The sequence below is a fragment of the Anas acuta genome, chromosome 26 (assembly GCF_963932015.1).
Source record: "Anas acuta chromosome 26, bAnaAcu1.1, whole genome shotgun sequence".
Taxonomy (NCBI): domain Eukaryota; kingdom Metazoa; phylum Chordata; class Aves; order Anseriformes; family Anatidae; genus Anas; species Anas acuta.
The window spans coordinates 4,374,742-4,396,799 of record NC_089004.1 but is presented as its reverse complement, the minus strand read 5'-3'; the positions used below and the strand labels follow the sequence as shown (position 1 = coordinate 4,396,799).

General features: G+C 52.1%; 3 protein-coding genes across 6 annotated transcripts in view; all 3 read right to left on the bottom strand.

Annotated features, from left to right (window-relative positions):
* UBA52 (ubiquitin A-52 residue ribosomal protein fusion product 1) overlaps positions 1-21,829 on the bottom strand; it is a 113,122-nt gene extending 91,293 nt beyond the window's left edge. Inside the window, exon 1 of the mRNA XM_068661646.1 lies at positions 21,822-21,829. The gene's annotated coding sequence lies outside the window, so the exon portion shown is untranslated. The remainder of the gene's footprint in view (positions 1-21,821) is intronic.
* SSBP4 (single stranded DNA binding protein 4) overlaps positions 1-22,058 on the bottom strand; it is a 52,257-nt gene that overhangs the window by 21,218 nt on the left and 8,981 nt on the right.
* Positions 6,120-21,896, bottom strand: PGPEP1 (pyroglutamyl-peptidase I). 4 transcript variants are annotated; one of them, XM_068661637.1, is made up of 6 exons: positions 21,789-21,896; positions 20,260-20,341; positions 18,717-18,769; positions 13,104-13,220; positions 12,491-12,723; positions 6,120-12,157 (listed from the first exon to the last, which is right to left on the bottom strand). In XM_068661637.1, exons 1-6 carry the CDS (start codon positions 21,879-21,881, stop codon positions 11,965-11,967), a joined length of 771 nt encoding a protein of 256 aa, XP_068517738.1. In that variant the 5' UTR covers positions 21,882-21,896; the 3' UTR covers positions 6,120-11,964. The 4 variants fall into 4 exon arrangements, with proteins under 4 accessions (XP_068517738.1, XP_068517740.1, XP_068517741.1 ...); XM_068661639.1 differs by lacking the exon at positions 20,260-20,341 and having other exon boundaries at positions 21,789-21,893; XM_068661640.1 differs by lacking the exons at positions 20,260-20,341; positions 21,789-21,896 and adding an exon at positions 19,163-19,270.

Below are 22,058 nucleotides of genomic sequence, written 5' to 3'. Positions count from 1 at the left end.
TTTGTCACCCTGCAGAAAGAGGGAAGAGGAAGGCGGGGGGGAGGCGGCTGGGAAGCCCGGCTCGTGCCAAGACGTGCGGGCGGGCGGCAGCAGGTCGCTGTTTGAACTTCTCCAAAAGCCAAAGCCGGGAGGTTCCCGGCTGACGACACCGCAGCCCGGCTTTGCTGCACTTCCCTGCCCCTGCTCCGGGTCCCTCCTGAAGTAAACCCGGGCGGTGTTTGCATCATTGCTGAGGGCAGCCGGGAGGGTGCCGGGCACGCCGCGGTGGCACGGGTCCAGCCGGGGTTGCCCGTGCGCAGGCGAGCCCAAAGGAGAGCCGGAGCCACGGGATCCTCGCTTGGAGGAGGTGGTGGAGACACCGGGAAGGGCGCAGGGACACGTCGGTGGGGCTCTCACGGCACGAGGAGCTCCGTGGGGATCCGTGCGAGCTTTTTATCGGGGCGGCAGGGAGATGGGCTGAGCCCCGGGGGGTCGGCGAGGGGCAGAACCTGGCAATCGCCCCCAAAACGGAGGCAAGACACGAGGCTGAGCCAGCACGGGGCCGTCCACCCCATCTCCAAAGCCACAAGCACAGGGGGGACACGAGCCCAGCCCCGGGGGGACGAGCCCCTCGTTTTCCTCCTGTGCCTGGGGACCTGGGGCACACGAGGCCGAATTTCCTGCAGCGGAGCCAAGCGCCCGGTCCTTAACTGCTCCCGCGGGGGGATTACCCTGAGCCCGGGATTTAGCTCTGTTTATCTCCAGCTCCTCCTCGGGAGCACGGGTTCAAGCATCCTTCCTGCCTTTCTCACCCAGATTCTCGAGGTTTGCCCGAGGCAAAAAGGAGAAGAAACGTTTCACCCAGAGCCACGTGAAAGCGTCAGCTCCTCAGCACGAGCAGCGTCACGTGCAGGGGATCGCCCCGCTCCACCCCTGCTCTGGATGGGGGGATAAAGGGGAGCAGGCGGGGACCCCCCCCAAAATAAAAACCTTTCCCTGAGCAGAGCCTCTCCCTGCCCCACTTTTGGTTCCTCTGGGTTGGGAACAGATCCCACACGCGGCTCCCGAGGAAACCTCAGCGGCGTCGCGGCTGGAGCCACCTTCCCTCGAGCGCTGCGCCCTACGGAGAGCTCAGCACCCATGGGTGCTGGCCTGGGGTGGCACAGGGTGGCACAACACCGCTGCCGTCCCCATAGCAGGCACCGAGCAGGGACAGGCACAAAGGAGGCTGCGAGGGAGCAGCTCTGCGGGGCCAGCGGTGGCTGCTCAAGGCACCGCGCCACCGCGCCGTCCCTGAGCATCTCCAGCTCCGCGGCGCAGCCCCCGGAGCAATCCTCCAAATTTTGAGCTGTGTGGGTGTAGAACGAGATGTCCCCCCCCCAAAAAAAAAAACACAACATCACGTCGTGCCTGGCCGTTGAGCAAGACACGGCGAACTTCTACAGCTTTGCAGTTCTGCTTTTGCAACGTTTTTCTGAGCCGTGGGCGCGCCGCGTGCCACCGGCCCCTCCGCGGCTGACGCACGGGGGGGGCAGCATGTGGGGAGCATCAAAGTTGGCCGAAGCCGGATGTTTTTTCCCCAAAAGGCGCCAGGCGGTGAAGTCGGAGATTTACAGTCCGGCAAGAGCAATAAAAGTTATCTTGAATTGCAGCGGCTGTGGGTGCCGAGTGACCCGTTAGGAAACTTCCCAGCGTGTCCTCACCAGCCTGAAAGATGCTTTATGGGAACAAAGCCTCGGCTGTGAGCCTAGAGAGCATCTTTTCCTCCTTCCCTCTCCTTCGGTTAACCCATATTTTAATTATTTTAATTATTTTAATATTGGATTTATCCAACCGAGCCATTCCACGGGTGGGAACGGGGAGATCGGACGACTGAAGCAGCAGGTGGAGCATCCCGTGGAGGCCGGCGAGGAACAGGCCGGCGAAAAGCCCAGCAAGAAGTTCAAAGCCGGAGCTGCTGAGCCCAGCAGGACGTAAATAACCTCCCTGCCTTCTGTCCCCACCTCTGGGACAGGATGCGGTCCAGCCCCGAGCGCAGCGGGGGCCATCTCCTGCGCCCGGCGGCCCCGCAGGAAGCAGCCCCGCGGCGAGCTGAGAGCCGGTGCCCCAAGGAGGAACAGGGGCGGCCGCCACTTCCCCACCAGCCGCCGCCCAGCCCCGGCCCTGCAGTGCTGGAGAAGCTGGAGAAGGGCTCCGAAAAGGAGCAGGACCCTGAGCGTCGCTCGCGCCTACCCGGTGCCGTCGCCGTCCTGCCCCGGTGCTGAGCCGGGGGGTGCTGCGGGGACGGGCAGGGAGGAGCCCTCCAAGATTTTTGGCAGCAGGGGTTGGGATCGCGGCAGAGGCACCGAGCTGCCCCGCACGCTGCCGAGCCCCTGCTGCCAAAAATTTTGGAGGGCCCTGGGGGGTGGAAAACCCTGCAGGGGCTGGGCTCCGGGTCTCGGTGTCGTAGCCGAGCTCGGAGCCTGCTGGAGATGCTCCGGGTGGGAAATTCGGGTGATGGACGGGGAGGTTTCCTGCAAACCCCTGCAGCGAGCTGGGCGATGATTTTTCGGGGGGTGTTTGAGGCCAAGAGCATCATGCACGAGCCCACAGCGGGGAGGTTTCAGGCTCCTGTTTCATTCCAGGCGAGGAAATGGGCACGGAGAGCTCAGACACCGCGGCTGGGGATGGCCGGTGCCGCTCTCGTGCCTTCCCCGCGTCACAATGAACAAGCACAATGGAAATCTTGCCGACCTTTAGCCATTCCTAAACAAAACCCAACCAGGCCGGATCAGGTGAGCAACGAGCACCTTTGTGCTGCTGCTGCTGTTGCTGGGCTCGCGTCCCCCCCTTTTGTTCTGCTCACGGCATTTGCCAAAAAGCGAGGCTTCTGCTCCACTTGGAAAAGACTTTCCTGACCTGACTGCACTCGTGGTCAAAGATTAACTTGGATTCCCAGACCCCTTTGCCCATGCAATACAGGAAATTACTCAAATCCCATGGCCAAAAATGGAAATCCCCAGCTGCTGCCCCAAACACCTGCTTACATCATCGGCCTCGGCACAAGAAAGTTTCCTGCGTGCTGCAAGCATCCCGCCCGGCCCCGGCCGACGGATTCGCACGGCAGGGGCACGAGGGTTTGGGTCCACGCTCTGTGATCCTCTGGGGTTGCAGGGACGCTTCCCCTTGGGACACGAAGGTTGGTGGCATTTGGGACTGCTGGCATTTGGGGCAGCTCACCCCGGCTGAGCCCAGCGTGGTGTTTGAGGAGAGGCTTTGGGGAGAAGATTTTTAATGTCAGGAGCCTCTCCCCATCAAAGCGGGGCCGTGCCGTGCCCCTCCGATGTCCCCAAGCCACCAACCTTGGGGTGTGCCTGGGGGAAGCTCCTGGTCCTGTCCCCAGAGGAGAGCTCAGGAGGCACTGCAGGAAGGAGAGCACAGAGAGCTCCCCAAAAGCCTGCAGCACCGAGCCTGGATGGCTTCATCCACGGCTTGGATGGATCATGAGAATGAAACCTCCCCAGGAAGCACAGCAGCTTTTTGGGGAGCCCAGTACCTTTTTGGGGAGCACAGCACCCTTTCGGTCGCAGCCGAACCCCCAACACAAAGGCATCGAAGGATCCCAACCCCATCTTGGTGCAGGATCACAGCACTGCAGCGGGACCACGGGAATATTCGGAAGGATTTGTGCTTCCTGAGCAGAAAGGGGACACCAAAGGACAAAGGGTTTAGGCCAGGCTTGGATTTTTTTTTTTTGAGAAAGCCCCAGAAATGAAGTTATTGACTATCAAGAACAGCTCATTGGGTGGGGAGGTGGAAATCCTACAGGCACGTAGGATTTCCAGGATGGAGAGGAGGAGGAGGGTGGCTTCGATTCACGCGCCGGGGAAACGCGCTGAGGGCGCGCGGCCAGCTGGGCGCTGCCCAAAAATCCCACTTCATTTAGGGCAAGTTCAGAGGATTTTGGGGCAGGGGAGGAAGAAAAGAAAGGGAGCAGGCTCCCAGCGAGGCGAGGACGTTATGAGACAGAAAGAAAATGTTTCAGACCCATTGGGATCCACCCCACCGAGGGGGTTCCCCAGGGATTTGCAGCCCAGGAGCGTGAGCCGAGGATGCGCCGGGCTGAGCCGCGCGGCGTCCAGCACGAACCCGAACCTCTCCCTGCAGAGAGTTCAGGTTTCAAAACGGCCTCATCAGCAAAGGGCTGCGTGACATCACCCCGGGAACAGCACCTTGCAGGAAAGGCTTATCACCTTGTACAGGCAGTTACAGCATGATTTCATCAGCGCCAGCTCACGCGGCTGCACGTGCTGCGGCTCACGGCCAGGGAGGGCTTTGGCCTCCCCAGCACCCTGTCAGCGCCGGGCAGCTGCGAGGGGGATAAAAGCAGCTGGGAAGGGGATAAATTTAGGGATAATTCAGTGCCCGGCCACGCAGGAGGACCAGAGGGATGGGCTGGTCGGGGCAGGCTGGGAAATAAATGTGCCCAAACTGAGGCTGGACATCAAAAATGTAGGGAAAAAGGAGGGGTCCAACAAAACCTGCACATTTTTTGTTTTTGATCTCCTCTCCAGCCACAAACCCCAGGGCTGGGGGCACGCCGAGACCTCACAGCACAGCTTTTGTGCCAGGAGCTCCTCGTGGATGCGCTCCTGAGCCCCATCCAAGCGCTGGGGCAGCCTCCTGCCCTCTGCAGCAATGGGGCTGCCCAGCCCGCTGCGGGCACAGGGGCTGAATCAGCAGCCTGCTGCAATCTCCCCTGGCTGTTTCAGGTGCCAGGTGCTGTTCCTGGGCCGGGTGATGCTCAGCTCTCCTCCCATCACAGCCACCAGAAGCCCCCAAACTGGGGCTGCCGAAGGAAGCCTCGTCCCTGGGGTGGCTGCTCCAGCCCCAGCCGGTGGCAGTGAGCACCGGGACAAATCCTGCCCGCTGTCTGTCCGTCTGTCCGGCCAGCATCGGCTGTCTGGCAGCACCATCTGGTGGCACGGGCACCGCACCAGCCCTCCCCACGTCCCCAGTTTGCTCCCAGTCAGGACCAGTGGCCACGGGGCTCTCTGCTGAAGGTGCCTTGTGTCACCCCAACTGCAGCAGCCCCACGAGCGATGGCACCGGAGGGACCCGGCGAGGCGAGGAGGTGTTCTTGGAGAGAGCTCGGGGACTGGGGCACGCAACGCCACGCTGCTCGAGAGCCCTGTGCTGGATTTTGTGCCTTCTGCTGCTTGGTTCACCCCGCCTGCATCCCCCAAGGGTGCAGAAAGCCCCTACCACCAGAGAGATGGAGCAGGAACCTCCCCAGCTCCCCATCGTGTGGGGACAGCGCAGGGCGCACAAAGCCAGGAGATTTTCATTTTTCATTAGCAGATCTGGAAAAGACCAAAGAGGGGCACCAGCACGTTACCCGTGCTTTACCATTACCTCGGATTTATGCCCCTTGTGAGCAGCTCGCAGGAAGCCAGGAACATTTGCTGGGGGGACTGGGCCATACAGATACCTCATCTAATGAGGAAAGAGGAGTTATTTTTTGTTTATCGCCATGGGGTGTGGAAAAGCAGGTAGTCTTGCCCCAATTCCAGCAGGTGATGCGCAGAGGCTCCAAACTCAGCTCTCCAAGCTCTTGCCTTACACAAAACGAAACAGAAATCTGAGCAGGACTGGTGGGAGAGAAGCACGAAGGGAGTTGTTCACCAGATCTCTTCAGCACTGCCTCCAGGAATTCTTAGTGAAACGGGTGAGTTTCAAACTTGCAAAGGAATGCCTTAAGTGGCTTTTGCTTCCCCAAATTTCTGGCTCTTCAGGAACAAACCGTGCTGCTGCGTTACTTTCAAGAGTCTTCATCAAGTCAGGGGAGGACAATCCCCGGGCCTCTGTATCTAAATATCAGCAGGTTTGAACAATATTTTCATAAGCGGTATCTCGGTGCAACACTCCGTGTATTCTGGCTTTATCCATGTTCTTCCTTTGCACCTCGAGGTAAATTTTCTCTCTGGATCAGATCGCAGAACGGAACGGAGCGACAGACACCTTCCTGAATAAATTTATAACAAACAGCAAGATAAAGGGCAGGGCAGGGGATCCAAGCAGCCCAGGGACTCACCTCCAACAGCACGCACCGAGCACCCTACAGAAGGCACCTTTAAAAATCAGTCCTCCCAAAAACTGTCCAGAGTTAAACTCTTTATTTACTTTGAAACATCAGTTTAAATTTTCAGTTACAAAGTCCAGTCTAGTCATAGCAAGCCGAAAGTCTGTTACGGGTTCTTTATTACACAGCCCTTTTGTGACACACGAGATTGTTTGGGTTTACAAGGCACTGCAAGAACACACTGAGAAAAACAGAAGCCCCCGACGGATTCCTAATTGTGGCTCCAAGAGCCCTGATGAGCATGAGATTGGCGACACCTGAGATACCCAGACAGACACCGCGTGGTTCACCACGAGGAACGAGAGGAGGACCCAAAAGGAGGACCCGAAAGGAGGAGTGATGCTGGACCATGCACATCCGAGCCCAGAAATGTGTCACCTCGAAGAACGGACAGAACGACCTCAAAGGATTTGGCCAAGCTAATTAACTAAGTAGCAAATGCTCTGATTTTTATAATTTCTCGCGTCTGAGCGTGTTTCTGAAAACCTGGAGCTCAATTCAGTGCAGGTTCTGAATATTTGGGTAAAGGGGGTGCTGAGCGAGCTCAGCAGCTTCTCCCAGTGATGAAGCCCGCTCGTTCCACCCACCCCACGTGCAAAAGGCTCGTCCGTCCCCATCGCCACCGCTCTGCTTCCCAAAAGTGAGCCCAGCACAGGACAAGGCACTCCCTGTTTAATCAAAGTAAACATTTGCAATTTAAGAAGCTGGTGCAATATCAAACCTGAACGTGTACTTCAGTAGCACGGAGTTTCATTTAAGGGCAGTGTACGGTTTCATTTCCTATATTTAATTCCTATCTACGGGGAGGCATTTTGTTCCCTACTTTGTCTTAAAGCAGACGGACCAGAAGCAGATCTCGGGTTTTAATTAATACAAAAAAGAATTAACGACATCCTCAGCTTCGTTTCTGCTTCGTTCAGCAGAATCTCACTTCAGTCACGTAAGACACTAATCAGACATGAAGACAAGTTTTAAGAAAAAGTGCACTTTATACCACAAAACATTGGGGTTTCTGGTGCAAAAAAGGACAAATCCACCTATGTTATTTTAAGACGGGTACTTACAGTAGCAACTAGGGGTATTTTATCCAAGCCAACAAAAAAATATTTGAAAAAAGCCTTTGCAACTCTGAAATTTCTCATCAAAATATTCTTATTGGATAGCATATCGAAGCAAGTAGACAAGAGGAATGAGGCTACTTGGTGGAAGTACGCTCTAGGAGTACAAATAAATTGGCAATAATTCTAACGTCTGCACTGCAGGATGAGATCTGAAAGTCAGAATTAAAAACCAAAAACACCGCCACACCAGCGTACTGCCTGCACCCAAAACGTCCTGGTTTCCAGTCCAGCACCACCGCTCGTTTTTAGAGCAGCTCGGTGTCTGAGCACAGACCGCGTGGTTAGAGTTAGAAACACGCTGTCATTTAAAGAAGATGCACAAGTCACGACTAATTAAACCATGGAATACTACGGTCAGATCCTAACAGCTGCTCCAGGCTCTCGTGTTAGCGGGGGAGCAGCAGCTGAACTCACCCCAGGTTTTCCTCCTTTTGCTTTTGAGCAGCGCCTCCTGCCACTCCTTCCCTACACCACCTAGGAAAGACCGCACACGAGGTCAACAAATACTACAATTAAATGAAGATTATGTGAGTACCGGGAGAAATTTCAGTAATTCTAACTTTTTCAGACTTCTCGTTAACAGGAACAGTGACACGGGGAGTCTGTGCTGTCCAGTTGGCACGCCGCGAGCGGCCCGCAACAAATCCCCTTTTTCCAGCCGACCGAGGCACTGGGAGGTTAAATATCACCTGCACAACAGCAGGAGAGACGCAGGGAGTTTGGATGCTACATCTAAGCCTAGGTGAGTAAACACGAGGTCAGTTTCCTACCGGACTTACCACGCATTTCGGCACAACCCCGCAAGACGGAGCTGGTTCAGCGCGGCCATCCCAGTGCTCCCAGTGCCGCAGCACGATGCGGGGCTGCCTGCAGACCAACGCCTTCCCCATTTCTGCCAGGAGGCAGCGTTCCTGCTACATTTACTCTGGACGCCTCGTCTTTGGGGTGAAAGCAGAGCAAGCTAGAGTTCATCAAGCCCTAAACTTCTGACCGGCCTCAGTCAGGTCCCTCCGCGAGGGACCCCTGAGCCAAGCAGCCCTCGGCTGCATCATGTCCCAACCACTCTCACCACCTCTAACCATCCTCATGACCTTTTCATCCCTTCCCACTTCCACCACGTTTAAGAGGAGGCAATCAGATTGGGGAATACTCCAAACAAGCGCGAACTCCTTCGTGGGATTCCTATGGATTTTGGCACAGAGGTGCCCCAAAAATACGAACAGCTTCTGTGTTTGCCTTCAATCACATCCCCACAAGGCAAAGAAGCTTTCAAGTTCTCAGGATTATTTTTTTTTCTGGTTTTGTGGTGTCTCATAAAAGAGATTACCAGGTTTAATTCAAAGGAAGAATCTCCTGACATCACATCACCAAGCGACAAAGGAGTATCCGGGTATCTGGAGCTCCTCAAAGCCCTCCACAGCATTTAAGAACTGAAACAAGTAAATTGTCATCACCAAACCTCACCAACACACGAGCCAATTCCTACTCCACGCTGCTGGCAAGCAGATAAAATGACATCAGACCCGATACACTGGAACCTCCCCAATTCTCTCTTAACACACAAAATATTCTCACCCCCGTTCCTCAGTGACGTGCATCACCAGAGACAATTCTGCAGTCACAGGACCCTAAAACTTCATCAGCTTTCACAGGTTATAAATTGCAGGCACTGTAATTAACGCTAAACCTGAACTTCCTATGCTTACTCACTAGCACAAAAGCTTTTTGTAGTCGGCAGCAGGTCTCCCAGTCAGTGCAAATTAGCAAATTCTATTTATTGATGATCTGGAAGAGAAAGCAGACAGTAAGCAGTACACAAAGCATCAGCTCTTTGAAGCTCTGCATCATTTTTATGTGATAACTTCCAAAGAAAATACGCTCCTACACGAAAAGTGGCAAGAATTAATGGATTTAACAAAAAGCTTTCCAAAAAAAATATTATTTAATTTAGGGCAGATTAAATAAAATTAGCTTAATGGCATTAAAAAGTTTCACTATACAAAATCTCTCTACCACCAAGACACCCCTTACAAACACGATCTCTGAGGACTACTTCTCAAAAAGCCAGATTATAAAATAAATTATGCTTTCTAAGAACCCGGCCACGGGGGAGCTTCACGAAAACGGGTTAGGAGGAGAGGCTGCAAGGAATGCTCCAAGTATTTCTGAAAATGAGATGTCCACAGTGGCATGTAGCAGGTCAGCTACCGCAGGCCTCGGACAAACACAAGTCGCAGGAGCCAGCTCAAGGCTTTCCCCCTGAGAGGACCCGAGACACTTCTGGGAAGAGGGCAGACGCTGAGCAGGAAATACCCCAAGGGCTGATTAAGCTAATTTGCAGAGCCACATCCCCAAAAGCAGCCGCTGCCTTCCCTGCTGGTGCGTTTTGGAGCTTCCTCAAGCCCACCACGAGCATCCCCGGGTGAACTGCGCCGTGCTCCCGGCAGGGATGTCCCAGGCGGCCCCAAAGGAAGCCTGAACGAGCAGCAGGAACCTGCTGAAACACAGGGGACAAATGGACTCTGTGGACAGAGCTCGAGGCCAGGCAGGGATCTGCATCATCCCTCCTGCCTCGACACATGAACACTGTGGGTCCTACGCCTGCTTCGACCCCGTGGGCATTTCCCACAGCCGTCGGTCTCCCACTCCCCTTTCATCCACGACTACATCACACGTAAATTAAATAGCAACACTGAAAATGACTTAAATCGATCGTTGAACTTAGCCGGGTACACGAATCTCTTAAAAGTTTAGCAGCTAGGATACACCGAAGACAAAGAACTTCTTAGCAGATAAAGGAAGAACTCTACGAGGGGATAAGTAGCTCAACTATTTGCAAAACCGCGTCAAGTCACGAATATTTAAACAAAATATTAAATATAATAAATTACTAATCAGAAAGCCTGCCTGCCTGCCGACGATCTGACAAGTGCTACTTCGTATTCGAATGCAAAAGAGAACATTGACTTTGAAGGCAAACTCTTTTGATCAGGAAAGCCTGTACACTAAGTACAGAGGGAATTTCCTCGGTAAACCAAACATCTTCATACCCAGATCCCCTTGGCGAAGTTACTGCAACTGCAGAAGGCTTCGCCCTTGCGCAAGGCTTCCGAGGAGAAGTGGCATTTCCTCTGTCATCACTAGACTTCTACTGGAAAACAGCACGTTAGTGGCAGCTCTCACTGAGAGATACTATAGCAGAATCGTTCATAATTAGAAAAAAATTAAAATAAGGATATTCTACAACATTTCAAAAAGCTGCTTTATATATATATATATTTATATATATCTGTAATAGCATTAGAATCAAATCACAGACCTCTTCTTTTAAATGGCTCCTTGATAAGACCTACTGGCCATCAGTGACCAGTTTGGGGTCTGTTCCCACCTAACATCACCTGTCCTTCACTGGAGTCTTGTAATTTGGAACCAAACCCACGTGACAAGTGTCAGAAACGTTTAAAGTCCTGCTCAGAACCTGCAGGTACACTTTCCCAAGGGAATTCCTGGGAAAGCCCCCACCAGAAGCAGTGCTTCGTAGCCTCCCATTGGGAGGGGGGCACTAACAAACAGCCGGGAACACTCACCCTAAGCAGCGTTCCTGGTTCTCAAATCATTGCCTCTGGTTCCCAGACAGGGGGAGGAGGTTTAGGATTTTAGAAGATCTCATTTGGCAGAACGTCTCTGAATCCACACGTTCGCATATTTATGCCTATAATAAATCAAGGCGGCAACTCAGAATTTAAGTTAAACATTACTCTTTGCCTAACCTTTAACGAGAACGAAAGTTCATAGCTAAGGAAGTTATAAATTAGTCAGCCTTCACCTTAAAAATAACAGCTAGCACCAAGAGTCTACGATAAAGATCTCCTGTGGAGAAAGTGGCCTTTAGCAAAGCTATTTAACCGCTAATGATTTGCTTTATACACATATGAAACAATGTGTTTTGTACAGGAGGTATATGGTTGATTTGAGTGAGGAAGGTGGCATTGAGAGCCTCATAAAAAAAGACATTTGGAAATATTTGGCGCAAGGTAGGTTCGTACGGTATCTAAAACCAGCGATCTCCTGCAACAAAAGGAGCCCAAACCACCCCCCTGCTATCTGCAGCTAGCAGTTAACCAGCACATTAACGAGGACCCGACTAATACTTGGAGAAGCAGGACGAGAGATCAGCAACTAAAATGCGCTTTCAATTTCAAAAGCAATTTTGAAGACTCCTCAGCTCCAACAAACTGTTTTACAACAGGCAAACCCACTCCACTCCTGCTATCCTCGGTTATACTCTCACATCAGAACCTATAATTCGGGCCAAAGAGGGAAAAAAAAAAACAAAGCAAAATGAAAGCAAAGCTTTCGACTTAAGAACTAGTCATTAGAGGACGGAGTTATCAATTCCCTGCACCCGAACGCCGAGTCCAGGTGAGAAACTTTCCCTCTGCACAGCATGAGACTGGTCGGGAGCTGTCACTGGACCAACAGACAAGCTCTGGATAAAGCACAGTGCGCACACAGACTTCAGGAATGAGTGGTCGCAGGTGTTTTAAAGAAGAGATCTCGAATCCTTCGTCGCCTAGGCTGAAATGTGCACATTTGACAAAAAAACCGTCAATTTCTAGAAGTGGAATTTTCATTTTTTGAGGTCTCCAATTCTCGTTCTGTACGTTTCAGACCGTTTTCCCCAGTACGTCTGTAGCAGGGGAAGTTTTGGAAGTGCAATACTAGGAGGGCTTCTGCCCCCTTTCAGTGTTCATGCTGACAATTGATTTTGTCTTCAGAATGCTCCAAAACATCAAGCATTTCTTCTATGATAGCCTGTAGGGCCCGACCCAGCTGTTCTGCACTGTATGGTTTTCCCAGCGGAGGCACATGAACAAAAGCTGACCTCCCACGGCTCTGGTACAAGGAAGTGTAGTAAGTGAAGTCACAGAGGTACCTGAAATATAAAAACAGAGCTTATTTAGCAACAAATACGGCATGCAAACTGCAGGACAGGACAACCTGTGTTCTCTTCATTCAGCATTGCAGCAACATCCTGCAATAAAAAGCGCGATGCAAGCCAGGTATAGCGAGTCCGTAATTGCTTTAATCTCAGCCGGGACAACAAAACGTAAAAATCTCGGCGTTTCCCATCATAAATGTGTGACTGCAGAAGAACAGGCAGTGCTGCCAGCCCCGTTAGAAGCGTGCGGGCCTCGTGGCTGAGCATGGAGGGAACAAGCACTGCGATACGAATCTCTTCTCCCCATCCATCACTGCCATCCCGTACCTGCCAGCATCCTTCGATATAGTGACCGTGACGTCCAGCCCCAGTGCTGAGACTCTCTTGCAAACCGTGTCCATGTCGATGATGGAATCGATGCACTCCGGGCCACCTTCCACGCAGCACTGAGAGCCCGGGCAGAAGCGGCAGTTGTCCAAGCCTTTGTAGCCCACGTTATGGCCACACTTCTCCAGTGTGACGGTGGTGGCCATCCCCGAGACACCCACGTGAACCACCAGCTACAGGAGAACAGAAACGAGTTAGACAAAGCAAGGCACAAAGGATGGAGAATCACAGCCCACTGTTCCCAGTTAAATACCGGTGGAGCTGTCACCTGAACAGCCGAGGGGGCACAGACGGACTGGGAGCTGTCTAGACAGCCCTTTACAGCAGCCTCTTCACACTGCCTGCTCCCATTAATTGGAACACTTTATTCTGAGCCATAAAATTCTACAGATTCACACGTTCTCACGAAAAAAAGAAGAGGAAAAAAATCTAGCAAAGGACTACAAAACCAAACACACGCTAAAACGTGACTTCACGTTATGCTCGCTGCTGTGAGGATGCCAGATGTCAGCCCTTTACTCTGCCTTTTCTCCTCCTCCATTTGCTCACTCACTTGTGGACTGTGCTTTTTCCATAAGGCAGGAATTAGTCTTTGCACTGTCTGGTATTCAACTGGGACTTCGTAGACGTGCAGATCTACGTCATCTCGCAGCCCAAGCTTCTCCAGTTCCTAGGAACATATGGAAATTAAAAAAAAAAGAACAAAACAAGATGGTCAGACACAAGTTCAGCAGAGGATACACTCCTTCAGGGTTTAATGGCAGAGCGAGGGCCAAACAGGAGCTTACACCATGGGCTGTACAAACCCTACAAACAGCAAGGCATCCCGAGCATCCACCAGGTGGGAACTGTTCCTTCCCAAAGCTATGGCGAGGGGAAAAAAGAGCAGCGCTACTATTCCAGTCTGGTTTTCTGTCTCATACCCTCCTACACTGCCTCAAAGAGAGGGTCTTTTGACGGTTAAGATAGAAGGAGCAGCAAAAAGGAAAGAAAAAAAACCATAACTGGGAACAACAAAGGCATCTCCCCACCTGTGCCAACAGTCGGCACCGACAGGACCGTTTGTTTTGCTCTGATGTGTGTATAACTCAGAAATCAACATTTAACTGACAATAGCTATCAGCAGCTCCCACGCTACAAAAAAAGAATGGCTTCAATATTTTTAGAAGTCTATAGTCACATTCACTTTGTGAAAGAACTGGATATTATATAGAAAAAGCAGAATTGAGAGGAATATATTCATAGCCTGATTTGTTATCTCGCAGGGCTGCTGGCCCAAAGAGCAAATTCATGTTTGTTTCCACAAAAACAGATAACAGCTCACTCCCACCCTTAGTTATTCTGTGTCTGAGCGTCTCTACAAATATTAGCTAACAGTCCTCGTATGGGAGGCTGCAGCAACATTGGCATGCCCTCTTCAACATATTTGTTTTACTTTATTTTGGCAGAATCTGGAATACAATGCAGGCTGTTCCCAAAATATAAACCAGGTTTCCTTTGCTAGCTCTACCTATACCTAATATATCGTGCTTAATTTTGCCGTTTGAACTGCTACCATTTCGGTGATTCAACTAATGCAGGAAATTATTTCTCCCTCTATAACATTAACTAAAAACACGCCCTGAAAATAGCCCTAATATCCAGGCAGCAAACTTTGCCAATTTCCATTAAACCTTTTAAAATGCACAGCGTCACTTAAATATCTTGCACAGACTCCCTTAAAACAGGAAGGCAGAGGGAAGAAGAAGAAAGCTCTTTCTTTTTCCCAGTATTCCCAACCTGCACTCCAAGCTCCCTCTAAACACACCGCGAGGTCCTGGACACTGCTGCCTTGCTCTTCTCTGGTCTCTGTTTCAGCTCGCTCCAGTCTCACCAGCAAAGCTTCAGTTAGAAACCCAAACTTTCAAGAACTCAAGGAAACGACATAACCACACGGTCTGAAACCTCTGAATAGAAACGTTCTCAACCAGAGCCGTCGGCTTGGCTCTGAACCATCAGGCTTCCAGTGCCTGAAGTGACTTCAGCCACCACGTTTAATGAGTTCCACCAGCATCTAATTCGGATCATGTTTCTCTCTGATGAGGACAACATTTTTGGCTCTCTGAAAAATTCTCCAGATGCTTTTCAAGACCGATAAAGCCATCTCTGAGTCCTCCCACAGCTGTCTCCTCTGCACAGAAACCACAAGAGCATCCTCCCCTCTGAAGTCGGGGGATCGGTGCTCCTGCATCTCTCTGCAGCCAGGCCCCCGTTGCAGTTACAAGTACCAACTCCAGCTTTTCACGAGTTGATACGCAGCAAAAGCTCGTCTTCCTGTGCTGTTCTCCTCTGCGACGTGTCAGTTAGAAAAACTGAATCTTACTCATGACAAAAGCTCAGAATGATTACTTAAATCAGCATCAAAGGAGCTGCAGGCACGGCCTGAAAAGAACCTGGCACTCTCACATCCACGTACCACTGTAGTTGTTTTCATGGATCTGAAGTGAAAACAGCAACGTAAGGAGACATCAAAGTATCAAAGGGCATTTTAAAATATTCTTGAATGATTAAATTATCTCCATTTCGGGTTCTGATCTAGTGATCAGAGCCAAGAGCTGCGCTTTCATGCAGTTCTTTCTTTATTTTCCTGTGCGTGGAGATTTATACTCGCCAACTTCAGGCTAAGAAGTGCAGATAAACTGTTTTCAATGAAGCTTACTACTGAATTCCACATCTTATATTTAGCTGGGCCTCAACTGTCTTTAAGTGAGAAGAATTTTAAAGGAGAGGAGTGGAAAACAGAGGCTGAGTTTTTTTTGACTCCTACGTTATAATTTTGCCTCCTCCATTGTTCTATCTAAACATGAGCATTATCTTAGTAAGTTGTTTTTTTTGTTTTCCTGTAGTTATCAGCATCTATTTCTTTACTGGGGTTCTGAGGGGGGAAAAAAAAGCAACACTTTTCACACTTGTACAGACACCACGGTCGGTGTAACAAGATTTAAGATAACTCAAACACGCAGAAAAAGCAAGGGTAAGACTTTCACGGACCAGCAGATATGAGCAACAACCGTGATAAATCACTTGCTCCGAGGGCAAGGCTGATATTAAAGGCTTGCTGTATTGATTAGCGTCTGGCACACACAGACATTCATTACCAGAGATGGATGCTAAGTGATGTTTCATCACATCTTCTTTACACAAACCCGCCTTCAAAACGTTAGCTGTTTTATGCGGCGCGTTAATGAAGTAAGTAGTTTACAAATTAGAGTATTCAAATACGAGCCAGTCTCTTTAGGAAAAGCTCCAGAGCGTTAATTGGTAGGAATTCATCATCACTTCTCTGAAGAGCGTGAAGCAGCTTCTAAAGACGAAGCTGGGAGCTGCGAGCTCTGCCGGCTGCTCGCCTGCGAGAGACCTCGGGCCGTGACGCCGAGCAGCCCCTTCCCCAAAGGCAGGCACGTCAAACGCAGCTTTACAAACCCACAGCTTGCCTTTAACCAAACGCACTTCCATTCCATAATAAAGATGTACTCTGGCCCCCAGACAACTTATTATCCGCAGCCTTGTGTACCTGACAAACAGAGAAAAACGAACGCGTTTGACCGATTCCCTGACCCCTCCACAATGGGCTCCTTTGTCAGCCTTTAATATCCTTATCAGGTCTGTCTAGACACCCTGACAGCGATTGTGCTCCGTAAGGCCAAAACGCACCCTGACCTCCCTCCTCGGCCCCCAGCCCTGCCAGACACGCTTCTAACGGGGAGAGCCGAGGCCTGGCGGGCGCCATGGGGCGCAGCCGGGGCCTCCGCCATGAGGCGCAGCCGGGCCTGCAGGCCGCAGGATGCCCCGAGCTAAAATCCCATTTTTCCTCCGCTTCTTCTTACAGAAAGGTCTCCCCCCCACAAGCAACTGAAAAAAAAAAAGCCTCAGAGGAAATGTTAAATAGATGGAAACGTGGAATGGCAAACCTGTGTTTTGTAACACATGAAGTGTTTTTACTGCCAGCCTAAGATGAGAAAGCAGCGAGAAGTTACTGTCCCCCTCTCTCTCTCCCAAGCATAAAAAACACCCAAACTTTTAATCTTAGCATTTGCTTCCACAACTATTTAAGATACCCTATGTGCTAATCACGTGTAAAAATCATTTATTTTCACGAACAAGCATCGATACTAGAAATACACCACAGTCTGAGGGAAAAGTCACACTGCACAAATAAAACCCAAAGGAAGACCGGGAAGAAAAGCAGAGGATTTTATCCTCGGGATGCAGGATAATAAAAGATGTAATAAACCAGAACTAGCTTAGCCCTAAAGCTAGGAAGGATTTACAAAGATTGTTTAATTGATTTTTCTTCTATTAAGATGCAGATCACACCGTCTGGGACTCAGGAACTCAGACACGCCTTTGTGTCCACTCAGCTCCATGAAGTCCCCCGTCTGAAACTTGCACAATGCCCAACTTGCATGTGCTCAAAGACATGCTGTTCCTTTTTGTCTGGGCCTCTCCGGGCTGAGACGGGGGTAAGGAAAGGCAAATCCTCCCCACCGCCTGAAAGTCGGTGTTTGGAGCCAGAAGCCAACACAAGCTGTTAAAGTCGGGGGAAGATCGGCCCTAACGCGCGCGGCCAGTTGTAGTTTTACATTCTCAAAGCAGCCCCGAGCCCGTAAAATGAATTTAAAACACACACGGTGACTTCCTCTATCAGCAACGCCTCGAGCTGCTGGGCTGAAGGGATGACAGCCCGCTTCTCCTTACACAAATTATACATTAGGTTTGTTTTTGTAAGCAACATCACAACACCCACTACTCTTCCTGTCCCAGAAGCACAATAACCCTTTGTGGATCTTCTCCAGCATAAAAGTAGCTTGTTTACAATAGCTGGCGTTACACAAATAAGAACAAACCAAGCCAATTAACCTTGCTACTAAATTCCACCAACGTGCAATTTTTATCCTCAATGAAGCTTGCGCTTTTCCCCAAACTCAGCCTGAGCAAACCCTAACTCAAATAAATTCAGCTCCAAAGGGCTCCTGGAGCCAAAGGTTTCGGCTTCTCATACCAGGCAACACATTAGACATCTGGACATTAGTTGCCTGTAATTGATTAGAGTTTGTGATTTAATTTAAAAGCATTCTAAAGAAGATATTAATCTCAGAGCTGTGAAGGGAAGAGAGATGTGTTGGGGAGAAAAATAGATTTAATTCCCTGGGCAACTGTACTAAAAGGTACCCTCGAATTCCCAGTAGCTTTGTCATAAACCACATCCAGAAGTGACAAATAAGGAGGAATTGGGATAATGTGACAGCGCTGTTTGAGGCTAATGCTTTAACAGCGTACTACAAAGCACCCTTAATTCCTTAGTTCAGCAGGGCACCTAGCAAGAGTTGGATTTCTTCTTCCTGCCTTGTTTGGGAGTGTATCAGTGTTATTTAGATGAACATATGTCACATATGCTCACGCAGCTCTACAAGTGGCATAAGGTGGCTGTGTTAAAGCACGCTACGACCTGCTCAAGCGACAATGCTTCACGAGCGCTTCTCACACCGCATCTCCAGCGAGCAGGAGCCAGCCCTGCAATGCCTGCTGCTGTTTTGTGTGCTCCCCGAGCACCCGCACGCCTCCTGCTTCACCCACCACAGCCCAGCAGGCTGCCCCGAAAGGAGCTGAAGGGAGAGAGCGGGCAGTGGTGGAGGCTCCCTTTGGAGTCAGTCCCAAAATTCCAACCCGTGTTTGACAACTCCGCAAGGTTACCACGTGCAAGTCTCGTTACAGATGAAATAGCTTAAAGGTTAACCAATTCACCCAGAGTTCAAGCTACAGCTGGGAGGAAAACAAGAATTCATTTAGCTTGCTTTCTTGTTTTGAATTCTCAGCAGCACACGAAGCAGCAGAGCAAGATTCCCCGCTCCCTGCCCCACTCACCAGCTCTCAAATCTGGGGAGTTGGCCCAGGAATTCCTTACTTGCCTTAGCTCTATTAACTCCATCTCATTAAGTTCTGCTAGCTAAGGGGCTGTTTTCTGAGAAGCGAATAAAACATTACCCAGCTGGCCATCTGGAGCGAGCTGGTCTCAGCTGAGAAACGGGGAAGGCAAGGTACAAAAGAGCTGCGGGCTGAAATCTGTGCGGGTCGGTGATCGGCACGGGGCTGATTGAACTTTCCCCGAAGGAAGTTAGAGCGTTACCTGGACTGCAACCCAACTGGCATTAACGGCGTGCTCTCCGAACGGCCCAAACCCTGAAACAGAATAAAAGGCATTCTTACACGTTTGGCTAAGTTGCAAAGTGGTCTGCGCTTCTCTGGTTTATGTATTTTGAGAGGAAACCCACTTAAAATACCCAATTATTCACCATATATTCCTTATTCACCTTATATTCCTCGTTCCCCTCCTAACTACCTACTAGAGACCTTCACAGCAACATTTAACTACACATCTTACAACAAAGGAGAACGAGAGCTTGCCTCAAACCCCCAAAAATCTCTTTTTTTCCCCAGCAGACACCGGGGAAGCAGATTTTTTTCCTTCTTTACCAGGTTAGGGAAAAACTTGCTACTAGCAGATGTGTTGACTGATGTCACGGAATGAGACTCTTTATTGGATTTTCTAATCCTGCTCGTAACAGCCCGCACCAGATGCTTCCAAAACCATCGACGAGCCTGCCTGGAGTATTTCTTCCTTGCTTTGAGCCTTCCCCAAAATCTCCGTGGATCGGTCTCTCGAGGAACTAACCCCAAGGGTGCTGACAACCCACGTCCACGGGGCAGCAAAGGTTACGATAGCGCTGTAAAAACCCTTACTCACCCCGTTTGCATTTCCTAATGAGTAACCCAGGGTTAACGAGTAATCCATCACATCTTTCCCTGAGCAAGCACACAAAGGTTAGGCATTTATCGGGGCGCGATGGCACCGCGCCTTAATTGAGGACGTCGGAGCTACCCCGGGAGCCTCACGCAATTAGGGGCAGAGATTTTGGCTAACTCGTGAAGGGGACCGGGAAGGACCACAAATATTACGTGACACGTTAATGGAAGCGGGCTGTTTGCTACCAAAACAGGGGAAGGTCGGGGTCACATCGCTCAGGGTGATGTGAGGGACGTGCACGGCGTGGGTGCTCCACTTGGGTGGGAACATTAGAACCGAGCCACCGTGTATTTGGGGTTATTCCTCCCCAAAATAAACCTCCTGAAGGAGTCCACGAGATCAAACAGCGGCGTGTTTCCCACGAGATATTATTAGGATAAGCTACGGCTGCAGCAGAGGCCAGCAAGCTGAATAACGAGACGACTTCTCAGACGCTCCCACAAGTCAGCGATGAGTTACGCGGCTTTTTGGAAACCATCACGGCCTTTAGGGGTTTCACCCCTAAAGAAATCCTCATCCTCTTCTGAGAAACATAAAAACGAGCAGCCCTTTTTAGCCGCAAAGCGTGTCGTGAGGCTGAAATCCTACAGGTGCCTGCTTGTAGGATCGCAGCCCCCTCGTTCTGCTGGCACAGACCCCCCGGAGGAATTTGGCTCCTGACTCATTCCCCATCCAGATCCCCCCCCCGGGTTTGCTTTGCGCAGAAGATGAGCAACTTTTCGGCAACACCAAACTCCGGGAGCTCTCCCACGTCCGCGTTAGGGCCCTCCAGGGCTCGTTAGCGGCGAGAGCTTTATGGGATTATCTCCGGAAAGGGCTCGAAAAAGGAAAGGGCACGGAAATAGCAGCGATCCTCCGACCGTACCCGAAGGGGAACTCAGTGTGACGGCGGTGACGAACGGCCACGGGCAGCCCTCACGAGATAAGGGCCGCGCTTCGGAAGCGGACTTCCCCCCCCCCCAAAAAAAAAAAAACGGGGGAAAAAAGGGCGAGAAGAGGCACTGCCAGCAGCAGGAGGGGGATTTCGGCGACGCCTCTTTTCTGTTTAGTCACCGCCGAGCACCAGGAGCCGCCACCTGCTCTCAGCAGGGATTTTGGCCTCCAGTTATCCCCCCCCCCACGCTCAAACGGCCTCGGGTTCAGCTGCATGGGGAGCATCACGCCCCCCCCGAGGTCCCCGTTTGGCACAGGACAGCCTGCCCCACACACCAAGCTGCCTTTGTACCCCTTTGGGGTCGGTGAGCCCCCCAGTTTTGCTCTTTTCCTGCTCAGCAAAGCCTTGGAGGGGGGGGACTGGGGATTTGGGGGGGTCCCCAGCTCCTGATACCCCCACCCACTGCAGCTCCCCCATCCCCAGAGCACCCCCGGCCCTCCCATGGCTCACCCCACACGTGGGGGAGCTGCCAAGTATTGCCCTGTACCCCCCCCAGCACCATTCTGTACCCCCCCCAGCATGACCCTATAACCCCCAATTACTCCGTAACCCCTGAGCGTCGCCCCCCAGCTCACTCTGTACCCCCCAGCTCACCCTGTGCTGCTCTCAGCATCACCCCCTGCCCCCCCAGATCACTCCGTGCCCCCCCCCAACACCAACTTGTACCCCCCCAGCACTGCCCCGTACCCATGCTGGATCACACAAACCACTCTGTGCCCCCCAACATCATTCCCTATCCCCCTGCACCCCTCTGTACCCCCCCAGATCACTTCATACCCCTCCAGAATCACCCCGTACTCCCCCCAGACCACTTTGTACCCCCCAGCATCGCCCTGTACACCCCCCGGATCACTCCATAACCCCCCCGGATCACCCTGAACCCCCTCCAGATCACTCTGTCCACCCCCCATATTACTCCATACCCCCCCCAGATCACCTTGAACCCCCCACCAGATCACTTTGTACCCCCCCAGAACCACCCTAAAACCCCCCATCACCCTATAACCCCCCCAAATCACTCCGTACCCCCCCCATATCACTCCGTATCCCCCCCAAACCCACTTTATACCCCCCAGCATCCCCCTGCACCCCCTCAAATCACCCCACACCCCCCTCAAACCACTCCGTACCCCCCCAAATCACCCCCTACTCCCCCCATACCACCCCCTAACCCCCTTAACTCCCCCCCACACCCCCCAAACCCCATACCCCCAATACCCCCCATCACCCCCCATGAACCCCAACCCCCCCACAACCCCCACAACCCCCCCCCAGCCCCCCCTTACCCCCTCTCCCCCCATTTTCCCCCATTTCCCCCCCCCAAAACCCCCCCAAAACCCCCACCCCCGCCTCCCCCACCCCCCTCCCAGCCCTGCCCCACACCCCCCAGGTCCCCCCAGGTCCCCCCAACCCCCCCCAATCCCCCCCCGGTCCCTTTTTCCTCCCCCCCCCCCCCGTACCGGTGACCACCACCGCCCTCCGCGGCCTCTCCATCGCGCCTCGCCCCCGGCGCGCGCCCGCCCCGCTCTGAGCGCGCGGCCCCGCCCGGCCATAGAGTTGGCCCCGCCCCCCCCGCCTAGAGCGTCCCCCCCGAGACCATAGAGTTGTCGAGTTGGCTCCGCCCACCCAGCTAGAGCGCCCCCCTGTGGGCACACAGCGCCCCCTCCACGCCTCTTCCGCCGCCGGAGCCGCCTCAGCGCGGTGTCCCCCGGAGCCCCCCTCCTTCTCCC